Source organism: Mirounga leonina, unplaced genomic scaffold (genome assembly GCF_011800145.1).
Source record: "Mirounga leonina isolate KUSES-001 unplaced genomic scaffold, KU_Mleo_1.0 Mir_176, whole genome shotgun sequence".
Taxonomy (NCBI): domain Eukaryota; kingdom Metazoa; phylum Chordata; class Mammalia; order Carnivora; family Phocidae; genus Mirounga; species Mirounga leonina.
This window is the reverse complement of record NW_023270454.1, coordinates 23,492,144-23,511,193: the sequence shown is the minus strand read 5'-3', so window position 1 is coordinate 23,511,193 and position 19,050 is coordinate 23,492,144. Positions and strand designations below refer to the sequence as shown.

At 36.4% G+C, this 19,050-nt stretch overlaps 2 protein-coding genes across 8 annotated transcripts in view; one reads left to right on the top strand and one right to left on the bottom strand.

Moving 5' to 3' along the window:
* NAF1 (nuclear assembly factor 1 ribonucleoprotein) overlaps positions 1 to 9,696 on the bottom strand; it is a 146,338-nt gene extending 136,642 nt beyond the window's left edge. The window contains exon 1 of the mRNA XM_035022780.1: positions 9,425 to 9,696. Coding sequence (XP_034878671.1) covers positions 9,425 to 9,427 — 3 coding nt within the window. The 5' untranslated portion in view covers positions 9,428 to 9,696. The remainder of the gene's footprint in view (positions 1 to 9,424) is intronic.
* NPY5R (neuropeptide Y receptor Y5) overlaps positions 6,517 to 19,050 on the top strand; it is a 40,250-nt gene continuing 27,716 nt past the window's right edge. The window contains exons 1-3 of one of the 7 annotated variants that reach the window (XR_004682407.1): positions 6,517 to 6,754; positions 7,144 to 7,193; positions 8,598 to 9,445. The gene's annotated coding sequence lies outside the window, so the exon portion shown is untranslated. Of the gene's footprint in view, positions 7,194 to 8,597; positions 9,446 to 14,212; positions 14,364 to 19,050 lie in introns of those variants that run through there. The other 6 variants (XR_004682406.1, XR_004682404.1, XR_004682405.1 and 3 more) reach the window with 6 other exon arrangements.

Genomic DNA, 19,050 nt, shown 5'->3' with positions numbered 1-19,050 from the left:
CAGCAGTGTTCGACAGTGAGGAACACTGTGAGAACCTATCTCATGAAGCTCATTGCTAAACTTATTGTAAGGATGCTGTTGCAATTGTTGTTTCTCATAATATGCAATATCCTTTTTAAGAGGACCTGAGGGAGAAATTTCTCACTGGTCTCAGTATAATAAATGAGTTTCTCCTAAAAACTGATTGCTTTTATCTAAGGCATACTTAATCACAATCCAAATATTTTTACTGCTAGAGACTTTCATACCTCTTCTATCAAAAGTACAGAAACTGATGGAATCATTATGCAATTATACTACTTTCTACTAAGGAGGCAAACTTGAGTCTGTTTGGGCAGGGATTTCCAGGGTCTTGAGTACCCAGAGAGTGGGATAGAAAGAGGAGCATGGACCCCATGTGGGCATGTTCTTTGGCCTATGGACTCCTTGCACTATGGGTAGGGCATGGCTGAAAGAGTTCTCGTTAGTGGAGGCAAAACCTGTCAACAACCAGCCAATAGCTGCTGAATGGAGTGAGTGCTTATACGTCTTACTGGATAAATCATCTGACTGGCATTCCAGAGCATGTACTACAAGATCAGATCAATACCAACATTTCTGAAATATCTCTTCAGTCACTGAGAAAATAGATTTCATGGCTAATATCCACAACTAGGAAAAGCACTGCAAGATACCATTACTAATTCAATCCCCTTAGTGGAAAAGAAACAATTCCTGAAAATGTACAAGAGTTAAGAGTTTCAGGGGCACCTGGATGGCTCATTCGGTGAAGCCTCGGTCTTCGGCTCAGGTCATGATCCCGGGGTCCTGGGATGGAGTCCTGTGTTGGGCTTCCCGCTCAGTGGGGAGGTTACTTCTCCCTCTCCCTCTGCCCTCCCCACCCCCCACCCGCCCGCTCATGCTCTCTTTCTCGATCTCTATCTCAAATAAATAAATAAAATCTTAAAAAAAAAAGAGTTAAGAGCTTCAGAATAGACGTTCAAAGTATTTCACTTCTTTGTTTATAAATATATTTGGATCCATTGATCTTGGTATTAGAAAAATAATCTTGGTGTATGGCTGGAGTATTTGTATATGCCCTGTAAGAGGTAATTTGTGTTAGAGGTATGAAATAACATTTATAAATCTCAGTAAGGTCAGGTTAAAAGAGTGGGTGGATATATTTAATCCACCGAATGTGAATGCTTAGCCTTAGATTCAAAAGCAAAGATCAATGAGAGGAGAGAAATACTCTCTTCTGAATGGAAAATAATGAATATAATTGAAATACACCAGAAGTGTGTTCAATGAGGTTTTTTTTTTTTTAACTCTAATGAATTTTAGTTGAGTGTTTCACCCTATCAAATGTTCAGACAAAGCAGGAAAGACTAAAGCCATGGATAAGCATTTCTGAGTAGCCCCAGGAAAGAAAACTAGGGTCAAGTAAACTAACCTCCTTAAAATTTTGAGATTAGAGACTCCATTGAGATTTCTGATAAAAGCTAAGGACCGCTCTCTCTAAAAAAAAAAAAAAAAAATGCCTACACTAAAATATTTACCTATAATGTGCTGAGGGCTTCAGCATCCCTAGAGGTACTTCCATGGACTCTACCATTTCAAGAAGGCCAGAATGGAATCTCTGCCTTCTATTATTTTTCATTCCCAGTATCACCATCCTCATCCAGGCAATTTTATAACACTCCTGCTCTATGTTATCCCCTCCCAACCTCTCCTGTTGAGTTAACACTTCCTGTTAAATGTCACTAACCAGTTAAAAATTTGAAATAATTTTCCCTCTACTACTGAACAAAGTACAAACCCCTCAACCCACTATTTATATCTCCCTATGATTTGATCACAGTTTATCTTTTCTCCTTATAAATTCTACTGTCCTTCCTGCTTTATTTCTTGCATATACCTAATAGAACTTTTCCACCTCTATCTAAGTTGTTTTGCTTTTAATGCCTTCTTTTCTGTCTCTGCCTATCAAGCTTAAGGTTCAGTTCAAACATCAAGTACACTTTAATGTGGTCCTTAGGTCTTTCCATACTCTCTACATCCCCCTGACATTTAGTTTGTCTTTCATATGGTGTTTGGTATATATTTATTTATACTGCAATCATTTATATGCATAATTTATCTCTTTTTAAGACAGTCAATGCTTTGGGTTTGGGATATGTCTTGTATATCTTTTTAACCCACATTTATCTACTTAATAAATTTTTATTGACACCAATCATGTGCTTGGTACCTAGTATAAAATCATTAGCAAAGCATACATGGTCCTTGCTATCATGGAACATATAGATAGACAGACAAAACACAGACAATAAATTGGCAATGAAATAAATAATTATAAAATGTAAAATTTGAGGAAAGAAATAAACAGGGAATTTAGTCAAAAAGTAACAGAAAGGAAACGCACTGACAATGATCAGGAAAGGTCTTCCCAAGTAGGAGACATTGAACTGAGAACTTCAGATTGAGAAGGAAGCTGCTATAGGAAGAGCTTAGGGAAGAATACTCCAGATCAAAGGAAAATCATGAGCAAAAACCCTAAGATGAGAAAAGGAAAACCTTTAGAATGTTCTAGAAACTGAATTAGAGTCTATGTGACTGAAGCATAGTGAGTGAGAGGAGGAGTTGTACCAGATGTGATTGTAAAGGAAAGCAGGGGCCAGATTATTTAGGGCTTTATAGTCCATGATAAGAATTTTAAATTTTATGCTACATGTAGGGAGCTGAGGGGAAGCATAATTCAATCTGTATGTAAAAGCTCTTGTAGGCTCTTGTGTGGAGAATGAACTGAAGGTGCAGGAACAACAAAGAATCAGGAAACCTGTTAGAAGGCTAACTCTCTAATGAAGTAGTAGAGAGAGGTGGTGGCAGCAGTGGAGAGAGTGCACAGTGTTGACTTGATCTATGAAGGTAAAAAATGGACCTTAGAAATGGATTTAAAGTGGAGATGAGAGAAAGAGAAGAACTAAGGATAATTTCTAAGAAACTGGATGATTAACAATTAATTTGTCTTCTTGAGGAGAAATGGATTTGAGCAATTAATTTTAGTTTCTCACTTCATCAAGAATCACTACATCATGAGGCCCCTGGGTGGCTCAGATGGTTAAGTGTCTGCCTTCAGCTCAGGTCATGATCCCAGGGTCCTGGGATTGAGCCCCACATCAGGCTCCCCGCTCAGTAGGAAGCCTGCTTTTCCCTCTCCCTCTGTCTGCTGCTTCCCCTGCTTGTACACACTCTCTCTCTGTCAAAAATAAATAAAATCTTTTAATAAAAAAAAGAATCACTACATCAAAAACTAATGATGTATTGTATGGTGACTAACATAACATAATAAAATAAAATTAAAAAAAAAAAAGAATCACTAGAAGATTCTAGGAAGATGATGGCTTGAAGATGACTCTGCTGACCTCCTCCCAACTTTGGTCTAAATACTAACATGAAACCTGAAAGAAACATCTGGGGCCTGACTACAGGTCAGAGAATGAGAGCCAAGTTCAGGCCATCATAGTTCCTGCTGGTATAACCTGTCCCTTCTGGGTTGGGCAAGAACCTTGAGATTGAAAGTTCTTGGAGAAGACCAAAATGCCCAGGAAAAGCTATAAACTGTCTCCAAAACAAGGGGAAGATTGTTTCTGAGAAGATCTGTAGGTCTACCTGACCTCAACAGGGAGGAGCTGAGTGTTGGTCAGCGTCCTCTTTGCCTTCGAGTCTGAATGGAGAGAAGTGGATGTTAGATCCAGAAACAGCAATGTCGGCTATAGGAATGAATCTTGCAATATACATACCCCATTTTGAATCCATAGTGTGCCATATGATAAATAATGGCTTTTTTTAAAATAGAAAAGAATATCTAGATGAAGGGGGGGACTCAGAGGGGGAGACGAACCATGAGAGACTATGGACTCTGAGAAATAAACTGAGGGTTCTAGAGGGGAGGGGGTTGAGGGGATGGGTTAGCCTGGTGATGGGTATTAAAGAGGGCATGTATTGAATGGAGCACGGGGTGTTATATGCAAACAATGAATCATGGAACACTACATCAAAAACTAATGATGTAATGTATGGTGATGAACATAACATTAAAAAAAAAGAATATCTAGAATTACAAGTATAAAATCACCTCAGCTAAGACCTAGCATATCTAGAATTAAAAGTATTAAGCCACTTTAGAAAGACCTCAACAACTACACTGTCAGTATCCTCATGTTACATATAGAGAAACTAAGGCACACAGAGAGTAAATCACTTGCCCAAAGTCATATAGCGGCCAAGTGGTGGAGGTGATTTTTAATTCAGGCAAACAAAATCTGTCTACAAATGGTTTACAGTGATAAAGATGCCCCAGATTTGGTGGCCATAGAAAGCAAATCATTTTATCTTATTGAGCCTGCTGTTCATCATCTATAAAGTGCGGTGTATGGGTCAGATGACTCCTACGGTCTTTTCCAACTCCAAGGTTCCATGAGAAGCACATATCAATGTCTTTAAATAAATGAACATTATGGATTTGATATCAGAATCATGATCCATTTGGACTTAGATTTAATAAAATTAAAAATTTCTTAAATTAGGCTTTTTGCCCTCTCAATGGAAACAAAACTTAGTCACAATATATAGCATTGAAAAGCATTATATCAGCACTGACAGTCTTTAAACGAACCAATACAGAGACTTTTTTTTCCTGTAATTTGAGATTAATATAGTTTTTTTCAAGAAATAATATCAGGCAAAGTAAAAAATGAGCCAATGTGAAGGTTTAGGTATCTAAATTTACAAATAATGGCCTGAATTAATGGAAAAATACATTTGCTGTTTAGTGAATTGCTTGTAATGATGATATTGGAAATGAGTCTACCTTGAATTTTTGATAGTGCTTGACAGGCTAAATAAAAAATAAGCTTATAACAGCAGAAGCAAAAGACAATGGATTATGATATTAATAGGTCATGAGATGATGAGCAATGAGTGTGCATTTTTTATTAGTAAACTTCCTCAAGAGTTAGTGTTTTTAAAATCTTTTTATTTGGAAATAATTATAGATTCATTGGAAGTTGCTTTTCATCAAGTTCTCTCCAATGGTTACATCTTATATAATTATTATACATATCAAAATTAGAAATTTGACATCCGTACAATGTTCTATGTCATGAGTTTGTTTTAAACCTTAGGAAAAAATCCTTTATTTCTTCATATTTAATGTGCCTTTCCAACTTACACTTGTGGCTGAAATTGTGGTTGACATTTTAACAGGATAAATCCTGTTCTTGAATAAGGGGCTTACTGCGTGCTCTTCCTGCCATATTTAGCACTGCTTAAGATATTCTCAACATTAGCTAAAGTATATCCTCATTTGTCCAAAAGCCAGATTTTATCCTATCTTTATAGATAAAGTTGCTGCAAAGAAAAGAAGTATTTGAAAAGTCTGTTAAAACATTTTTTTTAATGGTAGAATTAGTCCTGGCGAATGTTTCTGCCTGAAGTCAGAACTGATGTTTCGAATTCTATGTACTCTGAATTTACAATTTTCTTTTCCTCTAGCTGCTCTGTGATCTTATCTGCTTTACAATTGTTTGGAGTAATTTTCTCTGTACACCCTGATCTTCTGACAAGTATATTATCAGCTCAATTTATCATTATTGTTGGTCTTTGAGTCTGGTAGAAAAGGCAGTGCCTGAGTTCCCTCCAACACACACAGAGGGTTACTGACTCTCAGCTCCCTCCACTGTGGGATGTGGAAGGACTATGCTGCAGGAAGGGCAGATTGGAGCTCTAAACCCGACAGGAGCATCAGTTAGATTATGCTTACTTAGATCTTGCTGCACCTCTATTTCCCCATCTCTATAATGTATGTTATAAATTCAAGGACTGCTGAGACACTTTGTTTTTCTTTTTCTTTTTCAGATTTATTTATTTATTTTAGAGAGAAAATGCAGGGGGGCAGGGACCAGGTGGTTGCAGAAAGAAACTCAAGCAGACTACCAGCTCTGCAAGGAAACGATCCTGGGGGGGGGGGGGGCGGGGAGCTGATCGTTGGGCTCGATCCCACAGCCCTGAGATCATGATCTGAACTGAAACCAAGACTTGGAGGCTTAACTGACTGTGCCACCCAGGTGCCTCTAATAACCACTTTCTATGTTTAATTCAAGAATTCTGTGATTTCTCCAATTCAGCTAGGTCATGCAAATTCTACTCTGTAGCCAGCAGTCCCTAGTATAGAATGTTATCAGCAGGAACATAGTTTTAATTCTTTGAAAGGATACAGATGATATGCTTGAGACATTATTGATAGCTTGGTTGATGGGTCAATGAATCTTTTCCACCGAGATAGTCTGGCTTGGCCACGGCCTTGACCATTGCACACTCCAGACTAGGAAGCCTTTGCCAGGCTGTGAGCTCTGCCAGGACATGAGCAGCAACAAATTGAAATTCCCCTGCTCAGTTGCCAAAAATCTAGAATAACGGATGATGTGTGGTGCAATAAGAACAGGAGATTTGGAACCAGTCCTTGGTTTGAATCCCAACCCACCTCTTGCTAGCTCTATTTATAGTTATATAGGGATCAGGACTGAAGGAGGACCAGGGTGGGTGAAAGCTGGACAGAATTCTAAGAACAAGCACCGGGATAGTTTTATCCCCTCCTTCATTTCAAACTGCCTTCTGGCAAAGATGCTCCTGGACCCAGAGTTGTGATTTCCGGCCAAGCAGAAGTCAAAGGACTGAGAGTAAATCCTGCCCTTAAAAAGGGACGTCAAGAGAGGTAGGATAACCTCACAACAGGTAAGTACAAGCCATGAGCACAAATGAAGATGAGAATTATAGACCTTTAGATTTGGAAAAAGAGTACTAAAGACCTAGTCCTCGATATCCTACTAGCTCCTGACCAGTGGTTGTTGACTCTCTGCTTCAATATCCCCAACTGTGGGTAATTCACCACCTCCCAGAGTAAACAGTTTAATTTTCAGCCTTCCTAATTACCTTCTTAACTCAGTCCTTCCTAATTAAGAACTGTCCTTAATTTTCTTACATTTTTCTTATTCAACATACTGAACAGGAAGTAAAAAGGAATACGGAAGAAAAAAACAACAGCAGCTGTTTCTGAACCTTGGCCTGAATGTCTGACAGTAATTTCATTGGTTTTATTCACAGGAATAATTTAACCTCAGAATCCATGAATTGCTATGGATAAGCGATTTTTGGTGAGCATTGCCTTTAGGCTTATTTTGAATTTTATCACTTTAGAGAGAACCAGTTTATATCTCTCAAAATTTTACATTATTGTGACCAAGTTTTGGAAAAATTCCAGAATGGTTTCTTTTTTTATATCTCTTTCAACTACATGGTTTGATGTTTTCCCCAAGCTCTTGCTTGCAGTGCAAAACTGTTCCCATAGCTCTGGTAATGCTCCTTAAATTTCTCATTAAAAACAAAGTACGAAAGCATACTGTATTAAAAAAAACTAACTTTAACAAAAATGGCCAATCTTAGATGGAACCAGAGTTACAATGGCTGTTTCATATTTGAAGTTAAAAGGAATCCCTTTCTTCTTTTCTCAAAATGGAGGGTTCCTTTGTATCCTTCTATGTTTCCTTAAATAGATAGGGATTATATATGAGGACAACCAGAACCATTAAAAATGAAGGGACTTTGTCTCAGACGAATAATTTGTGTTTTCTGCAACCACAGTGCCATTATATTTTAATATCTAATACATAATTAGCAGAAACTTGCTTTACTACTCAGCTCTTCAGACTTTGCACTCCAGAAAAAAACAAACAATGAAGTCGAAGAGTCTAACTCTTAAGGAATCATCCATCTAGGAAATAAAGATATTTTAAGGGGAATATTTATACATACTAACTTAAACAGTGAAGATTACCATAAAGTGATAAAAAAAAAGAGATTCCACTAGTTAAATATGACTTTTTAATAAAAGTTACTAATTCTGAAGCATGAGAACAGAGCAGTGTTGAGAGGGGAGACTCCAGAATCAGGCAGTCACGAATTTGGATTCTAGCTTCACCGTTACTACCAATGTGATCCTGCGCAAGTTGTTTCTTAGTTAAACCTAAGCCTATAATTATATGCTTAAAGATAAGGCTAACGCCAATATTTCACCTCATTAAATCCTCGTGATGAATAGTGAGATAACACACAAAGATCACCTCCTGCAGCACCTAACTCATAGCTGTGCTTAGTAAATATAAGCACTATTACATTATTGCTTAACACTGGATTCTAGAAATATTTATTGCATTTGCTGTATTCCAGATCCCGTGCAAAGTACTGAGGATATAAGAATTTGAAGTTCTTTCCTTTATTAGTTCTCAAAATCTAGTAGAGTGGAGAGAAAGAAAAACAAATGGCAGTATAATGTGAACAGTGCAGTGATTCAGAAATGTGGGAACACAGTCTAGAAGGGTCAAGGCAGACATCTCAGATAAGACATTGCGCTTATAGATGGCTTTATCACTGAAAGTCTTTTCATTGACGCAGACTTCTAGAGATGGTTCTTGATCCTTTATCAGTTATGCCAGACTCTCCATGGGTAAGGTTTCTAGGAATAAATTATGTGCTTCTAAAATCTGCCATAATTTCTTTAGGCTGTTAAGGAGGCTGTCCAGGCACTATTCTAGTGATTATCATTAAACAAGAGCATTCGGGGCCTTTCCAGAAGTGTCAGGAAGTTCTCTTGGGATCCTTCACTGATGGGAGAGAATAGGTAATCTTATATCACATAACGGTTTCATTGTGGCTTCTGTAATCAGGCTCCTGGGATTGACTTCTGACCCTTTTATGAGCCCTGGCTTGCTGTGTGCAAAATACTCCATTTCCCTAAGCCTCAGTGTTTTCCCCTATACAAGGGGGAGCATAATATTGCTTATTTTATGAAATTTTGTGAGAATTAAAGGAGATAATATATATAATGCACTTGGCAGATGTTAAGTGATAAATGGAACACCTCTATTTGTAATTTAGTTCTATTTCCTTGGATAGTGAAGGGTGAGGGAGTCTGTGAGTGTCAAATTAGATAAGGACTGGTTTCCATTTACATTGTTGTGATAGCTCTATTTTCTCTGTGCTTGTTCATAATGTTCTCATTTAACGTGTAAATACGTTTTAATCCTGACATAGTGTGCTCCTGGTTTTATGACCAAATCTGTTGCTATGCTTGCCCATGGTTTTATTTTTTATATTTTAATAAGAATCCATTGTTTTATCCTTTTTATCAGATTCTTCTGAGAATCAGCCAGAGCTAAATAGCAACGCTTTGCTGAATACCCAAGATAATAAAGAAAGAAAGGAGCAGGGCCTTGGCAGGAAGATATGTTACCCATAGAAATATGAATAATAGACTCTGGACACAGGAAGTGGTGGGAGTGACATTCATACTAAAATAAACATGCTGATTAATTAAAATTTCACTCACCATGCTTTGCTTGCAGGCACTTCATTGTTAGCTTCACCAGCAGCCAAGCTGTATTGTCATTCTCTGATTTCTAGAGATTATTGTCTGAAATGTTTTATTGTAACTGAAAAAAAGCAGCTCCAGACTCACGAGCCACACCCTACCACACGACAATTAAAAAAAAAACAAAACACACACATTTGGTGGGTTCCAACAATCAGACATGTTTATACCATTTCAGCAGTAAACCAAACTCAGATGATTTACCTGTTTCAATTCCTAACCCCATATTCTCATGATGCTCAAATTTGATAGTATTTATGCGAGGTTTTCTGCTTAAGCAAGCTTTTTAAAGCTTTTTCAAAATTGTGAACTATAACACACATACAGAAAATTGCATAAGGCTTAATTGGAGAGCATAATGAGTAATTATAAAGAGAATGCCCAGAATGAGAAATAAAACCTGCTGCCCTTTGAATTCTCTACCTCACTGTGTCTCCTCCAGATGCCATTCCTTTCCTGTCTGCTTGAGGTGACCATGGCCCTGATTTTATAGTAATGCTTTCTCTATGGTTTCCCCAAATACTTATGCATCCCTAAATATGTAGTTTATTTGGGGGTTTGGGGAACTTCATATGAATGTATCAGACAAAATGTATTATTTTTGTCTAGTTTCATTTATTTAATATTGTCTGCGGGAAATTTGGAATTGAACCAGAGTTTACTTAGTTTTGTTGCTGTAAAATATTCCAGTATATGAATACACCATGATTATCCATTCTACTCTCTTTGGACATTTGGCTTCTTTATACTTCAGGAAAATTAAGAGCAATGATGTTATAGACATTCTTTTACATGTATAGTATTCTGGTCCACATGGGCAAGAGACTTTATGAGTTCTATTCTAAGGGGTGAAATTGTAACATGATAAAGTATGCATTTTTTTCAATTTTACTAGATAATTCCAAATTGTTTTCCAAAGTGGTTGTACCCATTTACACCCGACCAGCAGTATAATGCAACTCACAATATTCACATTTTGGTCAATTTCATGGGTGTGTAATGGTATTTTATTGTGGTTTTAATTCACCTTTTCCTGATTACTAATGACATTGAACCCCTCTTATATGTTTAACAACAATCTGAATTTCCTTTTTTGTGAAGTTCAAATATTTTGCCCATTTCTTTACTGAGTTTTTTTCCCCTTTTTTCTTAATAGTATTTTTTTATTAAGTATGGATACCAGTACTTTGGAGGTCCCCCCCCCAAGTTTTATAATTGAGATATAATTGAGAAATAAAATTGTAAGATATTTAAAGTGTACGTTGTGATGATTTGATATGTGTATACATCATGAAATTAACATGTCCATCAACTCATATATTTACCCTTTTTAAAAAAAAGATTTTATTCATTTGTTTGGGAGACAGAGAAAGAGCATGAGCAGAGGGAGGAGCAGAGGGAGAGGGAGAGGCAGACTCCCCACTGAGCATGGAGTCTCACTCGGGGCTCCATCCCAGGACCCTGGGATCATGACCTGAGCCGAAGGCAGATGCTTAACCGACTGAGCCACCCAGGTGCCCCTACCTTTTGGGGTGGGGGGCAAAACATGTAAGTTCTACTTTCTTAGCAAATTTGAATTATATGATACGGTATTATCAATTATAGTCATCATGTTATACATTAGATGTTCAGACTTAATTCATCTTATCTGAAAGTATGTGCCCTTTTACTAACTTCTTGAATTTCCTCCACCCCCCAGAAAAGTGGCAACCACTTTTCTACTCTGTTTTTATGAATTCTACTTTCTTTTTTAGATTCCCCATGTGAGTGAGTGATACCATGAAGAATTTGTCTTTCTCTGGCTTATTTCACTTAGCATATAATGCCCTCCAGGTTTATCCATGTAGTTGCATGCAAGGCTGAATAATATTCCTATATGTGTGTGTATGTGTGTATGTGTGTGTACCGCATTTAAAAAATTCATTTATCTGTTGATGAATGCTTAAGTTTCCATATTTGGCTATTGTGAATAATGCTGCAATGAACATGGGAGTGCAGGTACAAGCTACTTATTTCATTTCCTTTGGATGTATACCCAGAGTGGAATTGCTGGATCAGAAGGTAGTTCTATTTTTAATTTTTTGAGGAATCTCCATACTATTTTCCACAGTGGCTGTACCAATTTTCTTTCTCACAAACAAGGGTTCCGTTTTCTCCATATCTTCACTAACGCTTGTTATCTCTTATCTTTTCGACAACAACCATTCTAACAGATGTGAGGTAATATTTCATTGGGGTTTTGACTTACATTTCCCTGATGATTAGTGACACTGAGCACATTTCATGTACCTGTTGGCCATCTGAATGCCTTCTTTGGAAAAATGTGTATTTAAGTCCTTTGCCCAGTTTTAAATTGGGTTATTTGGTTTTTGTTACTATTTTTATGGTATTGAGTTGTAGAAGTTCCTTATGTATTTTGAACATTAACCCCTTATCAGATATATAGTGTGCAAATTTTCCTCCCATTCCATAGGTTGCCTTTTCATTTTGTTGTATGCAGAAGCTGTGCAGAAGCTTTTTAGTTTGATGCAGTCCCACTTATCTTTGCTTTTTTTTTTAATCTAAATTCAATTAGCCAATCATTAGTTTCAGATGTAGTGTTCAATAATTTGTCAGTTGTGTATAACACCCAGTGCTCCTCACATCATCTTATCTTTGCTTTTATTACCTTTGCTTTTGGTGTCAAATCCAAAAAATCATTGCCAAGACCAATGTCAAGGATCATACCCATTATATTTTCTTTTAATTGTTTTACAATTTCAGGTCTTATATTCAAGTCTTTCACCTATTTTCAGTTGATTTTTTTTGTGTATGGCATAGATAGGGGTTCAGTTCCATTCTTTTCCAGTTTTCCCAATTGGATACCAGTACTTTGGTATAACTTACAAACAATTTTTTCCATTCTGTGACTTGTATTTTCACTGTTATAATTATGTCTTCTAATGGACAAGAGTTCTTATTTTAATGTAGTCAAATTTACTAATTTCTTTCTTGAATATGCTTTTTTGGTCTCATTTAAGAAGGAAATCTTGCCCTAACCCTAAGGTTATGAAGGTAGTCCATTATAGTATCTTCTAAAAGCTTTAGAAGAAAAATTTTTTCTTTCACATATAAGTCTATAATCTACCTGGAGCTGTGGCTCTTTGTATGGTCTGAGGTAGGGAGCAATTTCTTTTTGGGGGGAGGGTGCCATTTTTCATACAAGTAACTGTATTGAGAGATAGGGACTCACTCATTGCTCTTTAGAATAACTTCTGTCAATAACAACAACAATAGCAACAACAATAATGAAAATTATAAAGAATGGGTATATACTCATTTAATTAAAATGTGGATATCTGTTCCCAGATTCTTTTGTACAATTGTTTATGTATTTATCTATTTCTGTACCAATATTAATTGATATAACTTTGTACATGCTTAAAATGTTTACAGTAATTATAATATAAAAACATATTGAGCATATTACAGGATAGTAAAAACTAGGTATCTCTTAGTCAAGTTTCATAATTATTAATAGTAAATTATTAATGGTTTGCATGGTCAGAATCCATGTAACATGTTTAAATGTAGTGAAGTCAAGAAGTCATTTTTAAGAGATGATGAGTGATTCTGATAATCTGAGTCTAGTTTGAGAAGATATGTATAATAAAGAATCAAATGAGGAAGCAGTGGATCTTAACCAAGGGTGCAGCATCAGAATAAGTTATGGAAGCCTTCAAAATTTACTTACGGTTGCTTAGTCCCCAGAAAGTCTAAGATACAGGCTAAGCATGTATACTTTGATGGAAAAATATGTGATTCCAATCATCATTCATGTTGATAATTATTCCAAAGAGTCAAAAGGTGATTTCAAGTGCCAGATCCACCACTTACTAGCCTATGGTCCTGGGATCGAGCCCCATGTTGGGGCTCCCAGCTCAGCGGGGAGTCTGCTTCTCCCTCTCCCTCTACCCCTCTCCCTGCTTGTGCTCTGTCTGTCTCTCTCTCAAATGAATAAATTAAAAAAAAAGAGTTGCTGAAAGTATCTAAAAGAAGCAAATTATATAGAATTGTTTTATGACCTGCAAAACATTGTTTAAATAGAAGTATTTTCAGCTAGAGACCTATCAGGTTAGGGAAGGGCTAGGCAACAAGGGGTAGTAAATTTACTTAATACAAGGTATGAAGGCAAAATTTAAGAGATTTAGTGGCACGCTTTAAGTGACACCGAAAATGGTCTTTTGTGCTCCTTCAGGGATACTATCTTCTTGTGTGTGTGGTCATTTGTCAGGTAACATAAATAGCAATGGGAGGAGAAGGCAATGATATTTCTTTAGCCTTAGTATCAAGTCAACCATACTACTGGGTCTCCCTAGTGCAACTCACTTGTAGGTTATGCCCACTTGATCTCCACTTAGTTTACTTGGTTATTATTTAATAGCCAAAGTGACTTGAACAGCAAACTGCAATGGAATAGCCTTGTCAAACAAAAGTTAGTCAGTGTAGTTAAAAATAATAACTAGCTGCATACCCAAAGAGGTCCCCAAGAGAGCCTCTTCATCCTAATAAAATGGCTCTTGTTCCTAAAGCTGATTGTTTAAACACAAATTTCTGCTTAAAGCAAATGAAAGTACACTTGGGTGTCACATGTACCTATTGCTTTCAAATTTCTAACTTACACCGTAGATATCCACAATAAGACCACATCTTCTTAAGCAACCTAAATATATTTAACAAATTTCTGAATCTCCTGCGCTATCCTAGGTGCTGCTCATGTGCCAACAGCTGTATTCAAGGAAGAAACATCCTCTAACAATTGGACTTGGAACCAACAAGTTAAGAGGACAATAGGGGAAGGGAGGGAAAACTGAATGGGAAGAAATCAGAGAGGGAGCCAAACCATGAGAGACTCTTAACTCCGGGAAACAAACTGAGGGTTGCAGGAAGGGAGGTGGGAGGATGGGGTAACTGGGTGATGGTCATTAAGGAGGGCTTGTGATGTGATGAGCACTGGGTGTTATGTGCAACTAATGAATCATTGAACATTATATAAAAAACTAATGATGTACTATTCATTGGATAATTGAATTTAAATTAAAAAAAGAATAATTCTTGAATATGTTAATTATTATTCCAGCAACATGAACATTAGCTGAGATTTTATTAACACTTATCTTTGATTAATGTTAGCTCTTCCCTCAGCTAAAATATTTGTTCTTACTAAATGTTTAAAAATAACTTGTTTTGAATGTATAAATTATGTATAACATAGGCAAAGAAAAGAAAGCAAAAAAATTCTAATAATTGTTGTATGCTATATGATTTGGCCAGATTAAGATTCTTTGTAATTCTTCCTGTCATGCGGTAGCGGGCCTTAACACAGCTAACGCTCTTGCTCACTTTCAAGGCTTCATTTAGATGTCTTCAAGAAGCTTCCTTCAGTCTGACTGAGTTAAGTACCTCCCAGAAAAGTGTAAATATATGTTTAGGGTTACCTTCACCCCTGCTTTATATTAAAATGATACATTTCTGTACATATCTTCCATGAATTTAACATCTGTTAGGAGTAAAGGCAGTCTTGTTTTCTTACCAGCATCTTCCAGAGAATTGGGCACTATTTAGATTACTCAAATATTAGTTGAATGGAACTGAACTGATTCTACTGTATGCTGAGAGCCACAGTTTCTACTGTATTAGCTTACTTGATTATCACCTTGTTTTTCTTATTTGAGTGACTTCTTTGAAGACACTGTAGTAATGTTGAGGCACTTAGAGTATTATCATGGCTATTTAATTATAAATTATAATTTCATTCAAGCTGTGATTTTTACATTTTTAACACATTATTTATTTATATTCAGGTACAATCTTTCCCTTAAGAAAGTACTTGTGGGGTGCCTGGGGGGCTCAGATGGTTAAGTGTCTGATTCTTGGTTTTGGTTCCAGTCATGATCTCAGGGTCGTGGGATCAAGCCCTGGGTTGGGCTCCGCACTTAGCGTGGAGTCTGCTTGTCCCTCTCCCTCTGCTCCTCCATCTGCTTTCACTCTTGCACCCGCTCTCGCTCTCTCTCAAAAGTAAAAAAAAAAAGTACTTAAATAGAAAAATAATATGTCCTTAAAAAAAAAAAGTCTAGTTGTATGGATGTGCTCAAGCTGAAAGCCATGTATACAATTTTTAAAACTTCCATTTGCCTGCTAGTGGGTAGTATTCAGTGTTTAAGTAGACACATTTTGGAGTCACCCAGATGTGGGATTAAATTCAGCTTTTGCAAATGACTAATTGTGATTTTGGGGGATGCTATGTAGTCTTTGTGAGCTGCAGCTTCCTTATCTAAAATAAGAGCACTATCTAACTTACGGCTTGTTGTGGGGTTCTAAGTGCTCACTTGGTAACTAACTATTAGCCTCTCTGAAATAATTCGTACTGCTAGTCATTGATGACAAAGGATTTCTTTCCCCATGGCCCCTTTCCTTCATTCAGAATGAGGTTGTTTTATTGCTTTTGTTATTGTTGTTTGTCATTTTGTATTAGTACTTTTAATTGAATGTTTTCCAATTTCAAACCTTTTATTGGAAAGACAGATCACTGCCTTCCTTTTAATACTTACTAACTACTGATTTTCACTATTTCCTCAAACCTCAACACAATCTTCTGGCCTCTGTGATCCTATGCTCAGTATAGGCCATGTTACACCTGAATTCCACTGTGCATGCAGTCTGTTAGTTGGGGGCAATTTGCTTTCCTCTCCCCAACTTCATTCATACCCAAATATATTTCTAAATATCTTATTATGTTCCCAGTTTCAAAATGTCTTTTATATGACCTTTAAAAATATTGTCCATTTGGAAACTCAGGTGCATTCCCCTTGTTGGTTCCTCCGTACCCCTGACTCCCCCAGTCTTCCTCAGTCTTCTGTTCCAGCCCAACTTGTTTCCCTTTGGTCATGCATTTTAGCATCTGCATCTTTCTCCAGTCTGTCCTTATGTATGGCACAGGCTTCTCTCTTACTTCGCTCTACCATGTCTCTCCTGATTTTTCAAGATACCTCCTCTGAGAAGATCTGTTACAGGTAGAACATTTTACCTGCAAACAGTCCCTAACCAGGTTTCTCCTTTCTATTAACTTATTCCTAGATTTACTTAAATGGAATCACATAATTTTGGAGCTTAAGTCTATCTTAGATATAAGATAGAAATTATTTAGCCTAAATATAGATATATCATATATAGTAGATATATCTATATAAGATACAGATATTTAGTCTAATTTCCTCATTTTGCAAATAAGAGAGCTGAGGCCCAGGGAGATCATTACAAGCATTGCATTTAAGTCTATTAAGATTACCTAGAAGGAATGCAAGAACAGTAGTGTTTCAAAAGGAAATAAGCAATAAAACAAAACTAATGGAATGAGGGAAAATGCTTGATATGGGTGCTTACTCATTTCACTAATTTTTTTTAAAAGCTATAAAATACTAAAGCTCAAGATAAAAAAGAAAATTAAAAAGTAGGGGCCAAAACTACTAGCACAACTTGATTAAAAAAAAAAAGAAAAAGAAAAACAAGTCACACTTTTTTTTTTTTTTGGCCATTTGGGAAAATCACAATATTTTGCTTGATTACTTTTCCTCACTTTTCAACCAGTAATATGGATTGCATGAAAAATAAACAAAATAATTAAACTTTATGATTTCATTCCAATGCTTGCTGGCATAGAGGTATAAAAAAGCAATCCATGGATTTTGCAATCAAATAAATCTGCGTTTCAATTCCTATGGGTATCAGTTTACTCCTTTGTAATATCATGAGTTAATGTAGAAATAAAAGCATCTGGTAACAGACCTTGAGTCAGACACATATTTTAATGCAACATTCCCAAGAAGCAATTTAATCAACAAATCTTTCTCTTCTATCTCCCTTAGGAATATAAGACATAAATGCAAAGCCTGACATCAATACAGGTCTATAGATCAGTGACTTCGTCTCTGGGGGATATTTTGTGCATACCCAGTGAATCCATATGAGCAGGTTTCCCTGGAAGAAGTTTGAGCACTGCACAGATATAGTAAGAATGACACAGTTTGAAATATTGTGAGAATTACCAAAATGCAACACAGAGACATGAAGTGAGCAAGTGCTGTTGGAAAAATGGCACCAACAGACTTGCTCAATACAAGGTTGCCACAAAACTTTGATTTGTAAAAAAACACCATGTCTGTGAAGCACAATAAAGTGCAATAAAACAAGGTATGCTTCTTTATGACCTTCTGGAAAAGGCAACATTTTGTGGAATAGAAAAGGGGTGAGAATTTCCAGCTAACAGTAAAGAAATAAAACTAATACCTATAATCAGATTACATTTTCAAGCAGAATTCTCTAATTCGGAAGGGAATTAGAGATACATGTAATCCTAATGGCCATTTTCTCTCGACTTTTCTTCACTTCATTTCTTTCTACAGCCAAAATCAGAAAGAAGGTGAATGGTAATACCATGCCCTAATAATTTAACTTGGAAAGAGAGAAAAACAAAGTATTTCTAAAACTCTATCATAGGGTCAGCTCACTGTTAGTTTAGTAGCAATGGACAGACCTTGGCTTGATTCTTGCTCCACCTGTTACTCAGTGTGGGGTTCAAATTTTATAACTTGAACTTTGGTTTCCTCTTATGTGAAGTGGTCCTATTAGTCACGCATCCTCACAGGTACTTAAATATTTGACATAATACTTGGCACATGCTGAGTGTTTAAAACTTCTAGCTTTTATCATTTTACTCTAAATTTATAGAAACTACATCGTCATGATGCTCTTATACTAAAACAGTTGATTGATTTTTGTTCTTGGGTTTAAGAAAACCCAGTGGTTCCATAGTTGGTATTTAATGTGCACATTTATTTCTTCTTGAACCACTCTGGATCTGTTGTTGACCCTAGGCTTTATTATTAGTTCATCGACATCTATGGATAAAAAAGAATTTTATATTCAGTTCATTATTTATGTAAAGATAAGGAATCAGCGGCCTCACAGCTGAGTGAGAGTCTTAGAAATGGCCATCTCAACAAATGTGCTGACAAAGAAGCACCTATGTATTAAGGCTGTTCTCAAGTAGCAATTTGTTTCCATAGCACCTAAGTGGAGAAAGATAAAATTTCCCATTAGTCCCCCGAAGCAGAAAAACGTTTAAAATTCCAGGTTTGGGTAAGGAAAGATGATGATATTTTCCAATGTACGTTAAAAGTGGGTTTTAGAATTCTTTTCTTTGTTCAGTTAACAGAAAGTCATTATTAGGTAGAATTTGAATTCATATGAACCTTCACCATGTGAAAAGTTTGATATTTGTTTGAATTATAGGACTAAACGTGCAAGTTTCTGAAATCGAAAATGTCATTTTTGCTTAGTTTAGAAGGGAAAATAAGATAATGAAAAGAGCAAACATCTCCTTGGTAAATATGAACTTAGGAGGAGGAGTCCCCAAAAAGTTTCAAGATGCAAAGTCTTTATGATCATAAATGAGAAGGGAGGAAATTTAGTTATTATTTATTCATTTGTTTGTTTAAGAAATATTTTTTGAAAAACTTTTAAGTACCTGGCACTGTGGTAAATGC